Source organism: Drosophila navojoa, chromosome 5, assembly GCF_054131105.1.
Source record: "Drosophila navojoa isolate 15081-1374.11 chromosome 5, UAZ_NAV_1.0, whole genome shotgun sequence".
NCBI lineage: Eukaryota > Metazoa > Arthropoda > Insecta > Diptera > Drosophilidae > Drosophila > Drosophila navojoa.
Window position 1 is genome coordinate 24467705 of NC_142893.1, and position 24362 is coordinate 24492066.

At 39.9% G+C, this 24362-nt stretch overlaps 1 protein-coding gene across 3 annotated transcripts; it reads left to right on the forward strand.

The window, feature by feature from the left end:
• The first annotated feature begins 643 nt into the window (after window positions 1-643).
• Sobp (Sine oculis-binding protein) lies at window positions 644-23555 on the forward strand. Of its 3 annotated transcripts, none has more exons than XM_089261453.1 (4): window positions 644-1159; window positions 2773-2938; window positions 16131-16551; window positions 21467-23555. In XM_089261453.1, the coding sequence occupies exons 2-4, from the start codon at window positions 2807-2809 to the stop codon at window positions 23410-23412; spliced, it is 2499 nt and encodes an 832-aa protein (XP_089117579.1). In that variant the 5' UTR covers window positions 644-1159; window positions 2773-2806; the 3' UTR covers window positions 23413-23555. The 3 variants fall into 3 exon arrangements, with proteins under 3 accessions (XP_089117579.1, XP_089117580.1, XP_089117581.1); XM_089261454.1 differs by having other exon boundaries at window positions 644-986; XM_089261455.1 differs by lacking the exon at window positions 2773-2938 and having other exon boundaries at window positions 644-986.
• The last annotated feature ends 807 nt before the right edge of the window (window positions 23556-24362 follow it).

A 24362-nucleotide genomic window follows, 5' to 3' on the forward strand; every position in this document is an offset into this window, starting at 1 on the left:
CTCCATTTAATACGTCATCAACAACAGCATTTCGAACTGGGAAGTCGTCGTTGCCTGTGGGGGACCCACAACTGCGCGCAAACGCAGCAGAGGCCACAACACGAAGCAGAGCGCAAGCAGCAGCTGCACACTGAAAGCTATTCGGGAAAAACTCTATGAAACAATATGAACAATACACAAAAGTAAAATAGGCTTTCAATAATTAAATACGAATTATAATTTCTCAAATGACTGTATATTAATTAAATGAATACTTTAAAGTTATTTATTATATGATAACTATTCAGCATATAAAGTACCGTTTTTGTATTGGTTTACAGGCGAAAATTACTTAAATTCAATTTCCATATGTTTAATTTATTTCAAACGTTCTAAAATATATATTTACTTCAGTGGGTACATATTTTTTATACAGAAGAGTAAATTTGAACTAACATTTTAAGGTCGGTGATTTTATCGAAAATCGAATATAATTTATATTATATAAAATGTTGTTTAATTTATTCAGCATACGTTAGTACAAGGTTCACATTATACAATTGTTCAACTGATGATGAATTGATAGCATTAGAATATTTTCCAAGCGTAATTGTGGTCGCTGCACCACTGTGCGGCGCAGCCTACAGCGAATAAGTAAAATCCACATGGCAGTGGCCGCCAGCGTCAAACGTTGATGAAACGCGGCCGCATGCGGACGTCGCTCGGAGCGAACGATTGAAAAAGAAGAGGAAAAGGCGCAACTAGCGAGAAAGAATCGTGAAGAATCTGAAAACTTTTTTGAAACAAACCAACAACGCAGTCAGAAGATTCGTCGGAAAATCGTATTCGTGCCGCGGTGTGCATGTGAAAAGTGAAAATGAAAATGAGCATTGGGCATGGTTTTCCTTGACGTTCGGTTGCGGTGTTTGTTGTAAAGCGGAAAATCAAATCAAAAAAGAGAAATATAAATAAATTAAAAAATACGAAAAGGAAAAAGAAAGGCAATTGTGAGTGAGAAAGGCCGCATACAAAATATATACACAATGTCGAAAATATAAAGCTATTTTCGGAATATATATTGGACAGGCGCGCTGCATTGGAAAATATACATATGTATATGTATATTTAATTTCTGAAGTGAATAACCAAGATACATATATACTTAAGTGAAATCAATTGAGTACGTTTTGATACATCAAAATAATCCTTGAAATTGAAATACTTTTCAAAAAAAAAAAAAAATAAGAAGAAGCAAGAAATCTGTTTTATTTGCGAAAGCTAACAACGCGAATAAATGAATTGTTTCAGTGAGAGAGAAGAGATAAAGATCAACAAAGAAAATATCATTAAAACCTATCCACATATGTACATATATGTACATATATAAGAATTAATAAACAAAGGTGTAAAGAGCAAATAAAAAACGCATTTGGTGTGAACATTTCGAAATTAATCCAAAATGATATATATATTATGCTGAGGCAGATGTGAATATTTCTGTATATGAAAGATGTATATACAGAATATGAATATAGCCCGACATATAAAACAGATATTAATTATAGTCTGCTGAAAGTTTCTCGTTTACAAGCTACATATGTATATAGGGCAGACGAGAAAGAACCGCTTTAGCTATAGATAATGCCACATTCCCATATATCCGATATAGTTGGGAACTCTTAGTTTTCCATTCATGCTCGCGCTCAAAATGTATTTACTTCTTATTGTTAATATATTTTTGTAGGTATGTTCGTATGTGTGGCTCTTGTTGGGCATTTGTTATTGTAAATTATATTTTTGAATAGTGTGTGTGTGTGTGTGTTTGTGTGCTGTGTTATGCGATAGGTGGTAACGTTTCGTATGAGGTATTAAATTACAAGACACCAAAGTGCGCGCGAACCAAACACGCTCACACACACACACGAACACACACACACGCGCAAATACAGCTACTTGTGCATGTGTGCACAGCTACAGATACAGGTTCGGGTATATAAATACTCTGCCGCCGTCTGCTTGCGTGCGTATCAAATGGATGCGAAACAATATGCAAAGCATAGACACAAACAAACTCACACACACACACACACACACACACAAAAACACCCAGTAAAACTCGTATCGAAGGCGCTCAGTGAAAATTAAGAAGACGCTGTAATTAATTATGGACCCAAAACGAAGACAAGCAAGAAGAAGAAAGAGTAGAAGCAAAAGTAGAAAAAGAAAACGGATTATGGGGCGGTGTAGATGTGGGCGTGTTTGGCTCATAATGTGAGCAGATGCAACACATGCCATGATTGATCGTTAGCTTTACAAACGAGAAGAAAATAAATACATCTGTAAATCTGGGTGATCTCAAGCAGGAGAAGAAACTTCGTGGTATTAGAAAAACGAAAAATATAATTGTATTTCGAAGAGATTGTAATCTTCTAGAGAACTAAACAACTTTGAAATTTGGTGAAGGTAATTTAAGGCATTTTAAAGCACTTTGATTAAAGAGTAGGATTTTCAGTAACAAGTTCTATAATCAGTTTAGCTTAGAAACCCTAAATTTGTACTCAGAAAATAGCTGATTGTGAATCCTTTATTATCAATAAGCATATTTCTCTATTTAAAACAAGCGATAAGAGTTCAGCAGATTATTTTCAAAAACAAGTGCGAAAATCCAGGAACAAATTAGATATTAATGACATATGTATATTCAAGAGAAAATAATCGTGTGATTCCAATATGTTCAAAAAATAATTTCAATTACTGTGCTTTTCGCTTAACTCGTAATTTTTCGCGTTTCAGTTGCCTTAACGATTTGAATTGAGTCCCGTTAGCAATGTCGGCCAAAACATCACCATCGAATTCACGTGAAGGCAATGTGGCAGCAGCAGCAGCCAGCGTCGTGCCTCCAACTGGGGCAGGCGGCGTTGTTCAAATCAAGAAAGAGCTGCCAAGCGATGAGATAAAGGTGAGTTTCATGAATGAAATCAAAAAACCCACCCACGCAACCACATCAACACTTGAAGATACGCAGATTTGCACATAAACATACATATAAAAATACATATATACATACATATACATATATATGTTTATTCGAGTAAATGTCACGTAATTGTCACCTGAATTTTTGGCACAAAACAAACACATTTATAATTAATTACTTCTGTCTGCACATTGCTTTTAAATAGTATTCAATAACAAGGATGCGCAGCCAACAGAATTTCATGAAAATGTTCACAAATTTTCATAGATCAACTGCGAACTAAACATTTTTGAATGATAGGTGTGCATATTGTAAATGCTTCTTATCGAAATTTTTATTTGATTTGGAGTATTTTTCACTGCATTTGGAATATAGCGGGTTTTTAAGTCTTCTTTTCGAAATGTTTATCGATGCTATTCCAACGGGGTGAACAGAACGCGGAAAACTCGAAAAATAAAAAAACTTTTCCTAAGTAAAGTAAACAAACAGTTTTTTACCAACACTTATTTGACTATTTTTACTATTACATACCATAGATTTAAAATATTCATAATATTTATCTTTTTAAAAATCCTCATTAAAGACTTCTGTTCGGACTGGACACTGAGTAATCTTCCATAATTTTGATTAAGTCCTATATATCTTATGCTTTCGACAACAAGTAAGGACAACTGATAATGGGGTTTAAGGATTCTAAAGTATGTCATTCAAACGGTTTTTCGAAAAGCGTACATCATTTGCGCATTACTCATAAATCTGTTTATATGGCTAGAGAAATATATTTTCCACCTTTAAAACTTCACGATGAATTTCCTGAATACGATACCAAATGAGTAAGAGTTCATCATTAGTTTCCAATTACGAGAGAAGTCATGAGAACAACTACAGCCGGGTCCGACCGAGCGATTTTTCGCAAAAATAATGTGCAGGAAAACACTATAATCCGAATCCCTTAACAGCAACAAGATGAAGCGAATTCAGCTCAGTTCAGTTTCAATTACAATTTTGCATGCGGCGAGCATTTCGAAATTTCAAATATGCAACTGCAATGAAATGTTCTCTCGTCCATTGAAACTCTCTACCGAAGCTGAAGGCCTCCCTTCCCTGCTCTGAACGCCACGGCATTCAGTTGGAGCAGACGACTCGGCTTACATTGCGATAACAAAAATTGCGGAATAACTGTTCTGTTGCGTTTAGAGCCTTGGCTCTGCAATTAGCGTTACATCGCAGCGAATTCGTAAAGGGAGTTGGTATCCCCAGCACAGCTAGCGTTGACGTCGCCGTCGCCGTAGACGTAGACGTCTTGCAATTACGATTACCCCAACATTGTGCGAGTTAACTGTAAACCGAAGCAGCGCTGGTAATTTTATATTGATAAATTTTTATAATCATTTTAACGAGTGAGTGAACGAGTGCCACACTCAGTCAGTCAGTCAGTCTGTCTGTGTGTGTGTGTGTCTGTATATGTGCGAGTGGGCTACAAATATACGCAGACTGCCTGCCTCGACTCGCATTGAGTCTCAGTGTCTCTTCTTACCTCTTTGGCCTGTGCTAGCTCGCTGTGCTGCTTAAGCGCCCTGCCCTACTCCGGCCCCTCGCTGTATCTCGCTCTCCCTCTCGTTCTTCTCGTTCTATAAACATTCTCTAGCACGCTCAATGTGTGTGTGTGTGTAAGTTTTTCGCCAAATGAGCAAAATTAATTTAATGCCAGAGACCCGCGCGGATGACAAACAGCAACAACACCAACGCCAACAACAACAGCAGCAGCAACGTTGACGGCGGTCGCAGCAACATTTTTGTAGCTGTTGTTGTTCCTGTTGTTGTAGTTGCACGTGTAATCGGATCGGTAAATTGAAATTGTAGCCGTTGGCTTGCAGTTGAGCGCAATGATATTATTAAACAGAAAAATTATTATAATGAATGGAGCTGCGTAGGGATTGAGTTCAGTTTTTTTTTTTTTTTTTTTTTTTTTTTTTTTTTTTTTTTTTTTGTACATTTTGCATTTCATATTTTAGTGTGGCTCTCTCTGACGTAGCGACGTTTCGATTGGAGCCCGATTGTCCCTTCCCGGCTCATCTCAGGGTCGGCAGCTTTGCTTCAGTTGGCATCGAAAACGAATGATTCAAGGAATTAACGTACTTTGCTTCAATTTGCTTCAATACTTACACATTAAAAAGATATTTAAAAGTTATTCTTGTTTCTTAATTGTACTCTTTATATTGTTATCCATTCGTAGTCCTAGATATGTTATTGAATTTCGCAGATAAATTGTATGGATAATTATCGTACTAAAAATACAATAAAATTTACTTGATTCTTATATTTTATTATTATATTGCTGAATTGGCTAAACTAATTATTGAGACGATAAGTAGAGATAAGCTGTGACACATCTACGAATTGCCGATCCAAAAAGTATGCAACACTTTCACTCTGATGGAAATTGAATTTAAGTGTGAAAATCGAACGGAGTTTTTCCTTTAGCCGGGCTTAATGGCCGTGGCATAATCATGAGCTACATTCGTTGCAAAGAGAGCGGCACAAATTTAATGGAGAGTGAAAAGTGAACATAACAGACAACATAATTAAAACCCAACAATGACAACAACAAGAGCAACATTAACGCGTCTCATGGGTGCAATTGGATAGGACTGTGGTAAGACGATACGCTTCAAGGTTTCCGCTTTATAACAGCGACTCGTTGCCGCTTCAAGCCAAGCCGAACTCATTCGCGCCGAGCACAATGTCTCGAAAGGATATGCGAAAAGGGACAGTCTCAACAAAGACCGCCGTGGGGTGCTGCTAGAGTTCTCCACAGTGTGCCATAGATATACTTACAAAGACAACGTTTCTCAGGGCACAGTGTCTAAGGCAACATGGCTTCAAACCTTCACTGTCTTTACTCTAAGTGGAACAGAAAATAAAAAGTAAATAACATTTATTCTAGGAATTCTAGAGCGTCAGAGATAAATTATTTATAGTCCAAGTAGTTCCACAAAACTAGTACAAAAATTTTAAGTAATTTATAACTCGATACAACTTGAAAATTGTTCAACAAAAAGCTAGTAATCTTTTACCATTGTTTCAAATAGGGAATATTATATTATAATGCAGTTAATATATTTAGTTACAATTACTGTTTTAACTATTCTTTCAATTCTTCAATCTTCCATTCCCTTCCCAATATGATTCAAAACTATCTATTATCAATTGAAAACAAGTAAGAACGTTGCAGTCGGGCGTTACCGACTGCGGAATACTCATTCACATCTCATAAGCAATTTAGTAGATAAGTTTAGCTCTACTACTGTAGAAAGTTCAGTTTTTCTTGATTTGCCACGCCCCTACTAGGCGTAGACACTTCATTTTTGGTCAGCTCATGGAACAAGTTAACCGTAACCTAGCTGCAAAAATTTTAGGCTTACGCTCCAAAAATAAAAAAATTACAGGGTGTTTTTGATATGCCACGCCCCTAAAGAGGCGTAACAATATTATTTGGGGAATCGATTTGAAGCTTCCAGCTTTAGGAGAAAAATACTTTTGCGGTTTGCCACGCCCCCTTTGAGCGGAGATAAATCCATCATAGCTCGTTGGAGTTGGGAGGTCAACCTGCGTATATATACCGAATTTCAGGTCTCTAGCATCAATAGTGCCTAAAATAAAATATAGCCTACTAGGCGTAGATACATATATAATTTTTCCACCCATCCTTAAAGAATCGAAACATTAGCTCACGTGCAAAATTTCAGCATTCTACATTTAGAACTTTGGGAGATACACTTTTATCCGATTTGCCAGGCCCCCAATGGTCGGAGATATAGACGGGCATTGCACAAAACCAATATACTCATTTCACTTTCGTGCATGAGTATAAAAATGGACTGTTTCAGAATCTTGTTCGTTAAGCGAAGCCGAATTTACGCCACAGACAGAAATTTTTCATCATCGGTGAGCAAAACATATTTCCCAACTCATTTAGTTGGTTATACGAAATGTTCGTTATCCGAGGCGTTTGTTAACTGAGGGTCCATTATAAATTTTTGCATACATATACATTTAAAATATTATCTCAATCCAAACTGGCTTAGCTTTCCATTACGTAAATATATTAACTTTTATGACTACCCTCGCGTATTGACATTTTTTGCGCATTTCAGCCGAAAGGCTAATGTTGAGGTAGTATTCTATTTATAACGGCCAATGGGCGTAGTAATCGGTATTGAAAAATATAACAGTTATTCAACTAGACACAGAACACAAAGCTGGAACTCCTACAAACTTGACGGAATGACCTAGTACATTGGTTATTACTGGAGCGAGCATCCAATCGAGTTGAATATGAGAGGGAGGTTTCCCTTTGATGGATTTGAGTAAAATATTCAAAACTAATTTTTATTATTAATATTATTCAGATGACATTTTAAACGAGTCATTTTTTATTCTTTGAGTAAGTCCTTTAAATTTGGAATTAGAAAAAAAATAATTCCATTTGAAATTTGTTTTTTCTAATATCAGTAATTAAAAAAATTATATAAATAACAAATTAAAAGTTTAATAAAAATTATGATGTGGTAATCTACAGTCAAAATGAAAGAATTTAGATTAGATTAGAACTTTTATTGATACTGTAATATTTGTGATCCTATCTAAAGAACCATAATACCAAAGAACCAGTGTTAATAAATGATTTCCCTTTTTCAATTAGTTCAGGGATTAATATAAGAAATAGAGAGCTAGCTCAAGAATAATTCAGCTATAGTTCATTGTTAGCGATGTTAAGGTAAATGAACCGGTTTAATATTGTAAAAAAAATGTATAAACATCTGGAAATTTTCTCTCTTTACATATTAGTGGATTGATAGGAATAGCATAGTATATTTCTATATCATGCAGAGGTAAGGTAAGCCCCAAGGTTCTTCCACTATTTGCTTACACTTGCCCACGCACATTCATATCAGAGTTGTACGTATAGCCTTCAGCAGGGCAGGGTATTAAGTTACAAGTACAATGACAGCGCTGACCTAGCAGCCACTCAAAGTTCTCTCCTCTATTGATAAGCAGCAGCAGCAGCAGCAGCAAGGGAGAGGTGGGGTGGAGGTCGTGTGTGTGCGGGTGGGGTTAGGCGCAGGCAGAGCTCAAATGACACGGCAGTAGCAGAACTTTAATAACAGCGACTCATATTGTATTACAAACAAAATAGAATATGATAAATTCTAGACAAAAACACCAGCAAATGCAGTTGCCAACACACTCATACACACACACACACACACACACACACACACACACACACACACACACGCGCATAGCGGGTGCTGGGCGAGCGTAACGTGAAGCACCCTGTGGAGGCAGCAGCATCAGTCAGATGTCCCCTACTTCACAGGTGGCGCTCTTGTGCCACGTTAGTTAGAGCGAAATGGCAGCAGCTCAAATTAAAATAACGTTAAATTAATTTGAGATACTCAGTGGGCGACATTATGCGGGGATAGTATAGAAACGGTCAGGAGAAGGACGACGAGTAGCGTTGGGTCACGCTGCGACCTGCTACGAGCTACTGTTGACTTTGTCATACGCCAGATGGCGCTCGGGTTCAACAGCAGCAGCTGCTGCTGCGTTGACGTTTCCTCTGACATCAAGTGCAATGAGTGGATCTTTGTGATGAGTGAGTATAGAAATGCACAAAGCAATGGATAAGACAGAGCGTAGATTTCGAGGTGGAAGAGGCCGAGTAGCTGACTATTATACATAGATGGATAAACTTTATGGAATCCACCCATAAATAAAGCATAATGCGACCAATAATCGATATAAAGGGAAGTAAATGTATATACATATATTTAAATATATCATAATAAAGTATGATTGTAACATCAATAGTTTCAAAATTATAGCAAAAACTAGTTAAAACAAAAAATAGTGAACTTAAAATTTGCTTTGTACTAAATTTTAAATATACATATAGTTAGAAAATATATACACATATACACATATAAAAGAAGCAGCGACTGCGCTTGGACTGCGCTGCAGTGTGGGCAAAAGTATGAGAATTTATTTGATGAATAACTTTTTTTGTAGACATGCAATCTTAATGAAATTTTCAGAGCGTAATCACATCAAAATGTGTGTACATTCCAAAGCACAAGTCTCTAGTACTTGAAATACGTTTTTTACGAATTGGGCACGAAGGGGGCGTGGTATCCAAAATCTGTTGATTACAAAATGTTTGTATTCATCATATGTTTATACACAGTAAATCTGAAGTCTCCACGTCTAATAGTATTCCAATGAGGCTCAAAAACAAAATCAATTTTTCGATTATTCTCGATAAAAAAGTTATCGGATGAGTTATCGAAAAAATAAAGCAAACTCGTACTGCGTATGGTATACACGAGTATGCACACATACTCTCTAGCTCTTATATCTTCTGAGATCTCGGCGTTCATACGGACGGACGGACGGACGGACAGACGGACAGGGCTATATCGACTCAGATCGTCGTGCTGATCAAGAATATATATACTTTGTGGGGTCTGCGATGATTCCTTCTGCCTGTTACATACTTTTACACAAAAACATTATACCCTGATTTCCCATTTTCTATGGGTTCAGGGTATAAAAAGAACAATTTCCAAGTATACAAATTAGAAATTATAGAAAAACAAAAGTTATTAACTAAGTTAATAGCTTTAAAATTATCCTAAATCTGGATTTAAAAATAAGGCATTAAATCATTAAAAAATATTATTTTTATATTCATAAATATATGACTTAATATATCTTTAAAAAACAAGTAAGAAAGCTCTAGTCGAGACTGCTCGACTACGAGATCTCCTGAGCCCTACAAGGATTTGATATTTCAATAATAATTAGCACACACACACACGCACACACACACACACACACACACACACACACACACACGCATACAAACAAACACACGCACACACACACATATATATAGGCGATTGCGCTTGTGTTGCGCTGCAGTGTGGCAATATAATGATAACTTATTTGATGAATAATTTAATTTCTAGACGTACGATCGTAATGAAACTTTCAGAACATAATTATAATGTTTGAATGTATGTGTATACCGAAGGACAAGTCTCTAGTATTTGATATACGAATTTTACAAAGATGAGGGTGAGGGGGTGGATTTAGGGGTGGGGGGTAAATTTTAACAAAAACCGAAATTGCATAAAATTTATTTTAATATACATATTAAATTTGGAGACTCTAGCCTGAAAGATGCAGGAGATATAATTTTTAAACTGATCTTCAAAGAAAGCTCTAGTCGAGATATGGGAATGAGTTATCATTTTGTAGTGATAAACTCGATATGAGCGTTGTATATACGGACATTTAAAAAAAAAAAAAAATGGAGGTTCTAGCTATTATGTCTTCTGAGATCGACGTGTTCATACCTACGGACAGATGGACAGAAGGACGGACAGGGCCAAATCGACTCAGCTCGTCGCCTTGTTCAAGAATATATATACTTTGTGGGGTCTGCCACGCCTCCTTCTGCCTGTTACATACTTTTAACAAAACCATTATACCCTATTTTCCCATTTTTAATGGGTTCAGGGTATAAAAATATAGCTAATATTATTATTTAGAAAAATACCCAAAAAATAATAAAAAAATCGTCATAAAATAAAAAGTTTTATATAGCATACTTAGCTAATAGTCAATCTTCTCTACAGCAGAAAGGTCATTGTAATAGAGTATACATGCATGTATGTATGTGTATATGTTTGTCATTCAATACACATTCAGATCCATATAGAGTCAACCCATATCTGATGTACACACATTAAAATGAAATAAAATATTGAGTTGCGAAACAGCAACAACAAGAACATGTGAGGAAAACTGAAAATTCACACAGATACAAATAGAGTGAGACAGAAACAAAGACAGTAATGATAAGGAAAGAGAAAGAGAGATAGCTAGCTCCCAAGTATGTCATGTAAGAATTCAAAAGAAGGACGCGCGTCATTCAATCCCGAGCTATCGATATTCGATTACAACAAACTAAAAACCGACTGACTTTGTGCATGACACACACACATGCACATACACATACACGTAGCACTCACAGTCATGTATGTGTCTTAACGTTGAGAAAACTAGCGTAATTCTAGAATTTGTTGTTGTTATTGCTGTTATTTTTGGGGTGGTGCTGTTGGTGGCGCTGCTGGTGGTGTGGCCCCAGCAACGCCTCCGATTCCTTCCTCTTCTGTAGTGCAGCTTGGTTTAGTTCGCTTTAGCAGCAAAAGCAGCAGCAGCAGCAGCAGCAGCAGCAGCAGCAGCAGCAGTAGCTCAGTTGAGCTAAGCTGAGCCGAGTTCAGTTTACGGGGTTCAGGGTGAGTTATTATAAGCGTATTGGGTTGCCCAACGTCTCCGTCGTTAGCCATTGCCAGAGTATACTTTACATTATTCTATTAGGTTTCTTTTTGAGTAACCGTAGACATGTATTAATGTGGCCGACTCGCATAACATACAGACCCCAAGTTTCGAGCTGTAAGCCCCAAGCCCCGTGCACTGCCTGTGGTTAAATCTATGAAAACCAAATGGAGCAGGATTTACTTCTTACATTCGAGTGTTAAAGGACTTTCTATGCCATTGTGAATAATTGAATGAAATATTGTATTTGACTAACCATAAATTAAATACAAAGTTCTCAATCGATTGAATCATTTAATGATTATAAGTTTCCCGAATTTATCCAAGAGTTTAATTAATAATTGATTGTTTTAGTTTATATGTGATTGACTGACTGACTGACTGACATACACTTTATGCAATTTCTAAAAACGATCGATGATTGATTGACTTATGATTTCTAAATTATGATTATGATTGACTGAACATTTACTTAATATAATTTTGGTACATGATTGATTGATATCTGATTTTATGATGTCTGACATAAATAGATATTTAGTGTATTTGCTGCAAATTATTAATAATATATTTTAATAAAATATATGGTAATAAAATTAACGATTTAATGTTGGCCGATTGATGATTGATATATGGCTGACTCCAAAAATTTCAAATTAATTACCTGTTTCATCATGTAACTTACTTTTTGTTTGACTGGCACAGTCACTTTTCGTAACACAGCATCAAATTCAAAATCACCGTTTTTCTCAGTGTAGACAATAGCTTCAGCAACGGGAATTGCTACTTGGAACTGGGCTCAAAAAAAAAAAAAAAAAAAAGAAATACAATAACAACGAAATGAAGAGAAAACAAAAAAAACACTCGTCAAGTCAGCTCCAGTTCATTCGCGATTCATAATAAAAACGAAAATTTGATATGTTTTTGTAAGTTGAGATTTTGCGAAATTCAACAGACAGTGAGACAGCGTCAAGAAGCGAGAAAGAGAGAGAGAGAGAGCTAGAAAGATGGAGAGAGTGAGAGGGAGAAAGAGATAGTATTGCAATTGCCAACTGTATCTGGCAGATTCTTTCAGCATTAATTATGAAAATTCAAGAAAAAGGGGAAATATGGCGGGAGGCAAGAGAATAGCCAACAGACAGATAAAGCTCCATGGCAACAAATACTGCAACAACAGCAACAATAATAAAGGCCATACAATTTCATTTTTTAATTAATTGATTTTTATTCGCATTTCGGTTTAGAATTTCAGCGCTTGCACTGAGCGCAAGCTTAAATGTCGTCGCCGTCGTGTCGTAGCTGGAGGCTGCCCCCCGGCTGGAGACTGACCCCCCGCCCCTCTTCACACTGTTTCTGCCACGCCTTTATTATACCCTGTTTTTCTTTTTCCGTTGGCCATCATGCCGCCCTCTATCCCCTTTCCCAATCCCTCCAGTCCACAGTGTCCAGGCGAACGCACAAATCAGAAATTAAAAACCAAACATAAATTAACAGTCAAATGATATTAAAACCCCACAGAAAATGACATAAGAGGGGCAGAGAGAACGAAATAGAGAGAGAGAGAGGGAGAGAGAGATTATAATAGAGAGACCGAGAGAGCGAAAGAGGTATCAAAAGGTGGAAATAATATGCTAAGAGCTAACAGCAACGCGCCTCCAATTACCGCACAGTCGGACTTGACTCTGCGAGTAGCTGTGAGTGTGACAGCGACTGCGACTGCGACTGAGCTGAACTTGAGCCGGGCGTGCGTCTCCCACCCTGCCAAGCCCCTCCTACCCTCTGTCGCCTGCTAGCTCCTGCCCTGGCCCCGCTCCCCTCACGCACAGAGCGACGAGGTCGCACCTGAGGCGTGTAATCGATACGCCTTGCAGCGCAGTCACAAGATTTGTATCGTGCGAATTGTTAATACCCTGCAGACAGCAGCAGTCACAGCAACAACAATAAACTTGGCCCGAAGCTGCTGCCTGAGTCAAGCGAGCGTGTGAGCGCCGCAGCTCCAGGCGCTGCCAGAGACGCGCAGCCGTCGCTGATTGGGCATCTTTTTGCGTGATTAAGGTCCACGGTTGCCTGCCCACTGTGCAGCGGGTACAGTGGGCCACGTCGAAGGGCTCACTGCATCTCGGTGTCGCATGACAAGTGCCAAGCTGCAGCTTGTGAACAAAGTTAGCCGTCAAGAGACATTGGCATAGATTTCACACCGCACAGTGATTCATTCGATTCGCCATTAATAATTTACACAATGAACGCTTTGCGCAAGATTTGCCAAAGAGAAGAAGCGAAAACAATAACAAAAGAATTACTTATAAACATACAAATGTCAGTCGGCTGCCACGCCCACGAGTTGCATGTTGTTCTTGTCGCATTCGAGCTGTCAGCGGTCGTGTCAGCACTGGCCACATGTCGTATGAGTAATTTAGCATTCCTCAGAAGCACCAAAAATGTTTTCGCCTTGCCTTCGAAGGCAGTGGCGTAGCCCGAAAAGGGGCTCGAGTTGCATTGCCTATAAGTATACTCTCCATTAAATACCCAAAACACGATTAGGAAATTGTCTGTAGCTTCCAAATGTTCAATGAATCTTTTCTTTCAAGTACTCACATCTATTAATTATATGTTAATATTAAACAATTGACAAACAAAATTTTTGGGAAGCGAATCGAAAATGGGCCTGAGAGTCAATTCATTTACATTTATAAAAAAAATGTCGAACTCTTGAATCTATTTTTCTATTTCACCACATATTCCGTCAATATTCTGTCGTGTCGACATTTGTCAGCTACATATATCTGCCCCCTTTTAAGCAAAGCCTCTGCCTTCTTTTTGGCATTTTACTTTTGACTGGAATAAAATCAACAGCAACAACAATAACAACATCGACGACTTTGAATTTGAGCATTTCAATGTAATTTGATACGTCTTAATGCAGTTGCGTAGCCTTGTGTGAAATGTTTCTGTATCCACACAGAGACAGCACATTCATGCACAAACATACATACATACATATATCATTTTGGTTTGTTTCATTTCAAGAAACGAGAAACAAGAAACGAAAAGCCCGAAACAAACTTTAAAAGCCGCAGCCAAGCTCCTTGCGCTTTTGAACTGCCTCTCCAATTCGATCAGACACTCTCGCACACACACACACATGGTTGTTGTTCAATTTTAAAAGAGTATTATATGCAAAAAGCCTGCACACACACACGCACACACAGATGCACACTCATATTCATTGGCCCATTGCATATCAATGTCATGCCCAGCATCTGAGTGCGGGAACTGCAGCTGCCGAGAGCCAGATCCCATTGCAAAAAGGAAAAGAAACAACAACAGCAGCAGCAACAGAAAGGATTATACGGGAGTACGTTTGCCTCTAACTCACCTGGAATTTGTGGCAGTCACTCCGACCCACCCGGCCCTTGCCCCTGTCCCTTACCATCCTATCCACGCCCCTTTTACCTCTTGGCTTCCATTATAAACTTTCGTTTTGCGGCTACGTGTGTGTTAGTTGATATCCTTATGTAAGCGCCTGTGTCTCTGTGTGTGTGTGTGTGTGTGTGTGTGCATGTGCTGCAAGTTTCATCAAAGTTATTAATTTCAAATGGGGTTTAATGCCAGCCTCACCTGATTGAGAAGAACTTATTAAAAATACACTCTCAGAAGTGCTCTCAAAAGTTGCATTAAAATTGCATCTTCAATTTAAGATCCCACACGTTCAGCGTGTCTTAAGAGGTATTTCAACAAAAGTATCGATTTGATTTATGTTGCATAATGAATATTCCGATGAAATTAAATAATCTTAAATAGAATTTAAGTATTTCAAGAAAAATTTATAGATGTACTTGCTTGATATACTGATATATTAATGCGCTGTGCATATTCTGACAATTTGCAGTAGAGTTTGAGTACTTTAACAAAAAAAAGCGAATAGTCGTATTTCTTTGATTCATATTGTAATATTGATATAATGATGAATTGATATGTTGATATATTGAAATATTTATATATTGATATGTTTGTATTTTTAAGTCTTTTATAATTGTGTATTAGTGTCCTATAATCCTACAATTGATCCTTATTGTAATAGTCCACTTACTCGACTTGTAACCCAATGTGTGACGTATCCGTTCTTCTGGATTTCAGTATCATATTTTCATGAATGCATGTAATCAGCAAGTTATTTATAAATTTAAGAAGTGGTCGTCTAAAATTTTTTTTAAGTAGCTGATAGTTAACCTATTTAGTTCAATTATACTCTCTTCCCCAGATACGCTGAAATTGGAAGCAAAACAGTTTGGATAGCAGACGCATTTATAATCCATTCCTCGATACTTGACCGATACAAATAAATTAAACCAGATAAAAAGCCCTAAGCTAGGGCATATCCATATGCTAGTTGCCACTGCATTCCCATCAGGTTGTGGTTGCTGCCGCGGCAAGAATTACCCAAGTAGCCACAATTATGAGGCTCAGTGGGCTGCACCTGCGCCTCTCAAGAGAATCAGTCTCTCTCTCCCGCTCTCTTTTTTTCCCGCTCTCTCTGTCGTATTGAATTGCCCGAAACGAAAAGATAGGTCTGCTTGGCCCGCTCTCAGCCAGCTTTGGAGCTAGCCAGAAAGTGTTGAATGCTGTTCAGTTCAGTTATATTCAGCAGTTAGGAATGGAAATGCCGAAACTGTGTCAGCATTCGGCTGAACAGCGACACCGTATACCCTTGGCATGCCACACAATCTATAAATCATTCCTCGTCTCTGGCTCTGTTTCGTTCCAGGAATTCGCGCAGCACACGATGAACGAGCTACTCGGCTGGTATGGCTTCGATGGCGTCGATGTGGATCGCCTAGACCTGACGGCCAAGACGTCGCGTCTACTACAGAGCGCTGCAGCAGCAGCGGTTGCCACACAGCAGCAACAGCAACAACAGCAGCAACTGCAGCAGCAGCAGCAGCAGCAACGCAGTCATCTTCGCAGCAGTCGCAGCAGTGCTTTGGCAACAGCTTTCCACAACAACAACAACAACAACAACAGCTGCAGCAATCGCAAGGCGAGCAACTCGAACTGCCACAGCAATACGACAACTCCATCGGATCACGATACCCGCAGCTCGCGCGAGGATGACTCCAAGAGTCCTCATTCAATTGGCAAGCCGTCGGCCACAGTCCTGACGACATCGCATACTGATGATAAGATAGGTGAGTGTGGATGTCCGACCACTGTATACCACTTCAAGAACGATTAAATATGTAGTTTGGCATTTACTGTTTAGGGCTGTAATATAAACAACAGTCTGAATATTCAATATTGTTGTCCATTCTGGAAGCCTAAAGAATAAGTATGTCAAATTTGGAGACACTCGCTCCATAAACACACAGCAAACATATACTCAATTATTATATTGAATTGAGCGCATGGAGCCGGAGTCAGATATATCTTACCAGATGAAAGATCTACGTGGGCGATAAACGGACAGCAATAGATCGACTAGATTCTTATTATTTATATCCATATATTGAGATCGTTGTTGGCTCCTATAAAAATCATGATTGCGCATTAGTTAGTCGCCTGAGTATGTGAAAGTGTGTGTACGTGTGTGGGTGCGAATTATTATTGAAATCTCAGTTGCCTGACGGGTTCAGGGGATCTCGTAGTCTAGCAGTCTCTTCTTTGTACCCTGAACCCATTGAAAATGGGTAATGGTTTTGTGAAAAGTATGTAGCAGGCAAAAGGAATCATCACAGACCCCATAAAGAACATATATTCTTGATCAGGACGACGAGCTGAGTCGATATAGGCCTGTCCGTCTGTCCGTCCGTCCGCCCGTATGAGTGCGTCGATCTCAGAAATTATAACAGCTAGAGAGGTGAAATTTGACATGCATACTCGTGTGACCCATATGCAGTACAAGTTTATCATATTTTTTCGATAACTCATGCGATAATTTTTTGTCGAGAATAATCGAAAAATGTATTTTGTTTTTTCAGCCTCATTTAAAGCTATTAGACTTCAGATTTACTGCATACATACATACATACAGTGGCTCACACCTTATTTCGTGCAGCAGCATAGTACAACTTTGAAACCGTATTCCCGCTAAACCAGTAAAGATATCCAAAAAATTTAAATGAGGTTTTATTTATTGGTTATTCATTATGTATTAACACTTTCAATTATTTTTATATTATAATTAATAAGATTTAAAACTAAAGAACACTAAAAAAACAGCCCTTTTCCATGTCACAGCTTATTTCGTGCACTTCACTTTCAATGACTTTATTGTCCAAAAATTCTTAAATTAGGATAATATTTTAACTAATTTTTGTTTAATCACCTCTTTGAATAGTGATTCCATCGAGTTTACTCATTTTCAGGTGATTCCGCTGGAGATTTTTGGCCAATCCTCCAACAGGGCTGTTTTGAGGTCATTTTTATTAAATATTGACCATTTCCGAATGGCCACGCCCAATTTTGCCCACAAATTTTCTATAACGTTCAGGTATGACCACTGGGCCAGCGGATTTACCACATTTAGACTGTTCCAGATCAGCCAGGACTAGTCAATACCAGGTTTATTGTGTTGGTCATTTGCCTGATGCAATCGGGATCGCCCTTCTAGACCCAGTTCTTCTGCATTTTGGAGCAAATTCTTCTTCAAAAAGGATAGGTACATGTTATTGTTCATATTACCATTAATGAAAACTAAGTATCCAACTCCCAAACCCGACCTTCAGGCCCAACCATGCAACAGCCACTTCCATAGGTCATATTTGGTTTTAGGTGCAGATCTTTGAGCTCGGTATTTGGTGGGCGCCAGGCAGATTGCTTCCAATCCGACCCATATATATGCACATGAGTCGAAATTTAATATATTTGCGTCGGATGGGTTCCAATATGATTGCCGCTAAGCAAATACTGAGCTCCAAGATCAGCAACTAAAACCAAATATGAGCTATGGCTGTGGCTGTTGCATGGTTGGGCCTGAAGGTCGGGTTTGGGAGTTGGATACTTAGTTTTCATTGATGGTAATATGAGCAATAACATGTACCAATCCTCTTTAAAGAAGAATTTGCTCCAAAATGCAGAAGAACTGGGTCTAGAAGGGCGATCCCGATTGCATCAGGCAAATGACCAACACAATAAACCTGGTATTGACTAGTCCTGGCTGATCTGGAACAGTCTAAATGTGGTAAATCCGCTGGCCCAGTGGTCATACCTGAACGTTATAGAAAATTTGTGGGCAAAATTGGGCGTGGCCATTCGGAAATGGTCAATATTTAATAAAAATGACCTCAAAACAGCCCTGTTGGAGGATTGGCCAAAAATCTCCAGCGGAATCACCTGAAAATGAGTAAACTCGATGGAATCACTATTCAAAGAGGTGATTAAACAAAAATTAGTTAAAATATTATCCTAATTTAAGAATTTTTGGACAATAAAGTCATTGAAAGTGAAGTGCACGAAATAAGCTGTGACATGGAAAAGGGCTGTTTTTTTAGTGTTCTTTAGTTTTAAATCTTATTAATTATAATATAAAAATAATTGAAAGTGTTAATACATAATGAATAACCAATAAATAAAACCTCATTTAAATTTTTTGGATATCTTTACTGGTTTAGCGGGAATACGGTTTCAAAGTTGTACTATGCTGCTGCACGAAATAAGGTGTGAGCCACTGTATATACATATGGTGAATAAAAAAATTTTGTAATTTACATGTTTTGGATACCACGCCCACTTGTGCTTTGGAATTTACATACATTTACACCATATTATTACGCTCTGAAAGCTTCATTAGGATTGTATGTCTACAAAATAAATTATGCAGCCCAAGCGCAGTCGCTGCTTACTGCGCCGTTAGCAGAGCACGTTCATACTTATGCATAAAAGAAGTACAGAATGATTAGAATATCAGAGTGGAGGGCTCAGGGTATCTCGTAGTCGAGCAGTGTCGACTAGATCACTCATACTTCTTTAATTATGCTGGATATTTCAATACGCAACTATTTAGTTTGTCTTGGGCGGCAGACAAAGAAAAAAACTAAATCATAAATTCCGTGCCCTCCGCATTGTTTGAGGCTGTTGTTGCTGCTGCTGTTATCCTTATTCCTTGCAATCTGATAAGTTCGACTTGTGCTCGGCATGAAAAGTTCCCCTCGCCTGCTCCTCCCTTTTCTCTTTCCCACTTTCGACGACTGCTCACAACTGAAAGTCAATCATTATGCGAATTTTGCGGGCAGACAGGCTTGAAACTTTGCTAACTTTACCATCAACTGGTTTTGGCAGATTTGTTTTTTTACTCCTTTTCCTCTTTTCGTGTGTATGTGTGTTTTTTTTTCCATAGATGCTGCATTATCAAACAACAGATTCATTAAGACCCAGAGATGGTTTACAAATTTGAAAAATCGACTATTGAATGGGCTGTGCTTGCCAGCAAATGAAAATGGAATTTGGAGCTAGGCACAGACCAATGCAAAGGCAGCCCACCCTGGTAACGAAATTTAATAGTTGCGTCAGTTGAGAGAAACTTTGTGGATGTTTCTATTGCTATTCTGCATAGAATGAAGTAAATTGCATTTTGTGAAATGCCCTCCTACCTCCCTACTCACTTCGGAAATATTACTACTAATTGCATTATTGATAAGCCTCATAATTTTTCCGACTTATCAAAATCTGTGGTTTAGTTGAAACAGTCGCATTTCTCCCTATTGATTTATTGATAGTCTTAAATATAGTCGTATTTTTGGATCCTGAACTAGTAATAGGCTTATGCACTGCCCGAGAGTATTAGTTCAAACAAAGTTGTAAAAAAAACAAGTAAGAAATCTCTAGTCGAGACTGCTCGACTACGAGATCCCCTGAACCCTACAAGCAACTGATATTTCAATAATAATTAGCACACACACACACGCACACACACGAATACAAACAAACATATGCACACACACCCGCATACAAACAAACAAATTCACACACATACACATACAAACAAACACACGCATACACACACACTCACATATACAGGCGATTGCGCTTGGGTTGCGCTGCAGTGTGGCAATATTATGAGAACTTATTTGTTGAATAATTTAATTTCTAGACGTACGATCGTAATGAAACTTTCAGAACGTAATCATAATGTTAAAATGTATGTGTATATCGAAGCACAAGTTTCTAGTATTTGATATACGACTTTTACAAAGATGAGGGTGAGGGGGTGGATTTAGGGGTTTTAAAAAAAAGTTGAAGTCTCTTGCTCTTATATCTTCTGAAATCGACGCGTTCAAACATACGGACAGACGGACGGACAGACAGACGGACAGGGCTAAATCGACTCAGCTCGTCGACCTGATCAAGAATATATATACTTTGTGGGGTCTGCCACGCCTCCTTCTGCCTGTTACATACATTTTAACAAAACCATTATACCCTGATTTCCCATTTTCAATGGGTTCAGGGTATAAAAAAACAATTAAGAACGTTTCAGTCGGGCCGTCAGCAATTGCAGAATACTCATTCACATCCCAGGGTATTTTTCGATATGCCACACCCCTGAAAAGCGCAACAATTATTTATGGGTAATCGATAGAGGAGACTTAACTATCCAAATTTGAAGCTGGTGGCTCTTAAACTGTAGGAGATATAAATTTACTATAGCTTTTGATCTGGGGGGGTTCGACGCGGATCTACATTTCAAATTTCACCTTTCTAGCTAATATGATTTTTTGGATATCGGAAAATGCAGACGGACGGACTTTGCACAAAATCAATACACTCATTTCACTCTCGTGAACTGCCTGAGTACTGCAAAATGTTGTACGCTTATCATACCCATACATGGAAAGCATAAAGCACCTGCATCGATCTAGCTTTTGCTGCATGTTGCTTTATAATCAGAGAACTTTTTTGATAAATCGGAACCAAAATCCTCTTTCTGGTCAAAAATATGAGTACCGCACCGTCCTCTTCTGCTTGTTACTTACATACATTTTCACAAATCAATTTCCCATTTCCAGTAATTCAATCTAAGTTAACTTGTGCCATGCTGCCGCTCTATGCGCTTCTCAATACTTTATTTGTGCTAACCTCTCTATTTCTCTTTGGCTTGTGTTGCAGACTACAACAACTGTTGCTGGTGCCATCGCCCGATCGCAGAGAATGCGCCGGATTATCTGACGAGCACGGATGGGCCGCGCTACTGCTCCGAGTCCTGTTTCGCGCAGAGTCGTCGGGCGTCCTTCAAGAAGGCCAAGACGTGCGACTGGTGCAAGCACGTGAGACACGCCGTAAGCTATGTGGACTTCCAGGACGGCGCATCGCAGCTGCAGTTCTGCTCGGAGAAATGCCTCAACCAGTACAAGATGCAGATATTCTGCAACGAGACGCAGGCACACCTGGACATGAATCCGCACCTGCGGGACCAGGGCCTGGAGGCCGCGGCCGCTGGTGACGGAGCGGGCCTTATCACGCCCGATCTGTGGCTGCGCAACTGTCGCAGTCGCTCGGCCTCGCCCGCGTCTACCATTTCGGTGTCGCCTGGCCCGCCGGCTGTGTGCATTGCGAACGCTTCTGCGTCCGCCTCCAAGCGGAGCTCGCCCTGCCACACATCGCCCACCCATCCAAGCAAACCTCTGATCTCAGTGGCACCCGTTTCCAAACTGCTGGCGCAAAAGACAGCCCCCCTGACTGGGGCTCCCCAGGCGCCGGCTGCTCCGCTGCAGCGCCACCACGCACTTAACTCCGGCTCCAAGCCAGGCCGACGCAAGCGTCCGCATCGTGTGGTCGGCGCCGGCACGGAGACTGTTGCCAGCTTGCTGCAGAAGCAACAGCTGCAACAACAACAACAGCAGCAGCAGCCGCCCACGCTGAGCACCGACTTTGCCGGTTCCAGTGTGCCGTTGCCTCCCCTGTCGCCCATGCAGGAGCAGCAGTCATCGCAGCCGCAGCCGCAGCAGCAGCCACCGCAGCAGCAGCATCAACAGCAGCTGCCGCCGGCTATGCCGTGTCGGCCTACCGCTGGTCTGCCTGCCGGCTACTTCGCCTCAGCGCCAAACGGAATGCTGGGCCATCCGTTTGGCGCCCGACCTGCACCGCCGCCGCCCCATCCCTTCCTCGGTCCTTTGCCGGGCATGCTGCCGCGTGGCTTCGGCGCTCACTTCGGACCGCCTCCGCAGATGCAGCCGGAGTTGCCTGGAGCGCTGGGTGCTCTGCTCGGCGCCGCTCCGCCAGTGACGGTGATGGTGCCGTATCCCATTATCATACCGCTCCCCATACCCATACCTGTGCCCTTGCCCGTCGTGGACTTTTACAAGGCGCACCTGACTCCCGAGCACCGCAAGCGCTTCGATGAGGAGCGTGCGAACACGGCAGCTGAGGAGCAGCCACAACCGTTGGACTGCAGCAAGGCCAAGCCAGAGCTGGAAACGGAAACGGAGCGGCCGATGGAGCTGGAACAGCAAAAGGAGCAGGAATTGGATTCGGAAAAGGGGCCGGAGCAGGAGCAGGAGCAGGAGCGGGAGGAGGAACAGAAATCTATACCAAAGACAACGACAACTAGGACAACACCATCGCCAGCGACGTCGCCCGTCACAGACTCCTCGCAGGACATGTTGGGCGAGACGACACACTGCGTCGTTCTGCACAATGTTGAGTCGGAGGAGGGCGGGTGCAATGCCAACAGCTCGGCTGAGGCGGATACCCAGAAGCTGCCCAAGTTAAAGATAACGCGACTGCAGTCCAAACGCACGATCATCCAAACCAAAGAGACCAGGGAGGCCACTCCCACATCGCCCACAACGGGGGGCAGCAACGGCTCTGCTGCTGCGGCGGAGAGCACTCGGCCGTTGCGCAAGCGCAAAAGAATAATCGATTGTGATTTCCAAAAGATTACGCTGCGAGAACTGGATGCAGTCGATGCACACAACAGCAATAGCAATAGCAACAGCAGCAGCGGCAATCAGAGCAACAACAATAACAACAATGTTAGCAGCAAACAAGAAGAGGAGAGAGAAGTGTGCAATATGATCAGCAACAACAACAGTGCTAAACAAACAAAAAAGTAGTGTATTAGGCCTAAGTATAAAAGCGTAGTAGAAATAGCAGTAGCCCTTATCAAATATTAGCTTATATTATAAATGTATGCGTGCTGACTTAAATAAACATAATAATAATGAACAATGAAATGTTGTGGCACATAGTGCAGGCATGAATAAAAGCAAAAGTTAATTGAATGAATAAATTATTAAAAATACATATACATATACATGTTCATATACATATACATATACATATGCATGTACATATGTACATACATATGTAAATAAAGTAAGGCAGTGTGTTTTAACGTTTAATTTTACACTCAGCACTGTGAAGTTAACAGACATCTTAGGCAGAATGGCTAAACAGTTAAGAGCAACTTTCAAGTTCCTTTTGAGTGATTAACAGCAATAGTGCTGTCACTCCACGATTACGATTGAGTGATAGTGGGTTATGCAAAGCGAACAGCTGAATTGTAAGCGTGACGTCATTGTTTCACAGAATGGTGCGCGCGCTAAACTTGTATGTCTTAAGTCTAGTAGAATAAATAAAATTAGATATGCGACTTATCATCAGTTTTATATACATACATATATTTGTGAATCAGAAAACAAAGGTTTTTGTAAATTTTAGCTTGTTTCCTTTGTATGCCCTGAACCCATTGAAAATTGAAGATCAGGGTATAATAGTTTTCTTAAAAGTATGTAACAGGCAGAAGGAGGCGTGGCAGACCCCACAAAGTATATATATATTCTTGACCAGGACGGCGAGCTGAGTCGATATAGCCCTGTCCGTCTGTCCGTCCGTCCATCTGTATGAGTGCGTCGATCTCAGAAGATACAAAAGCTAGAGAGCTGAAATTTGGCATGCATAGTAGTGTACACCATACCATACCATACCATAGAATAATCGAAAAATTGAGTTTTTTTTCAGCCTAATTTGAACATTATTAGACCTGACCACGCCCCCTTCGCCC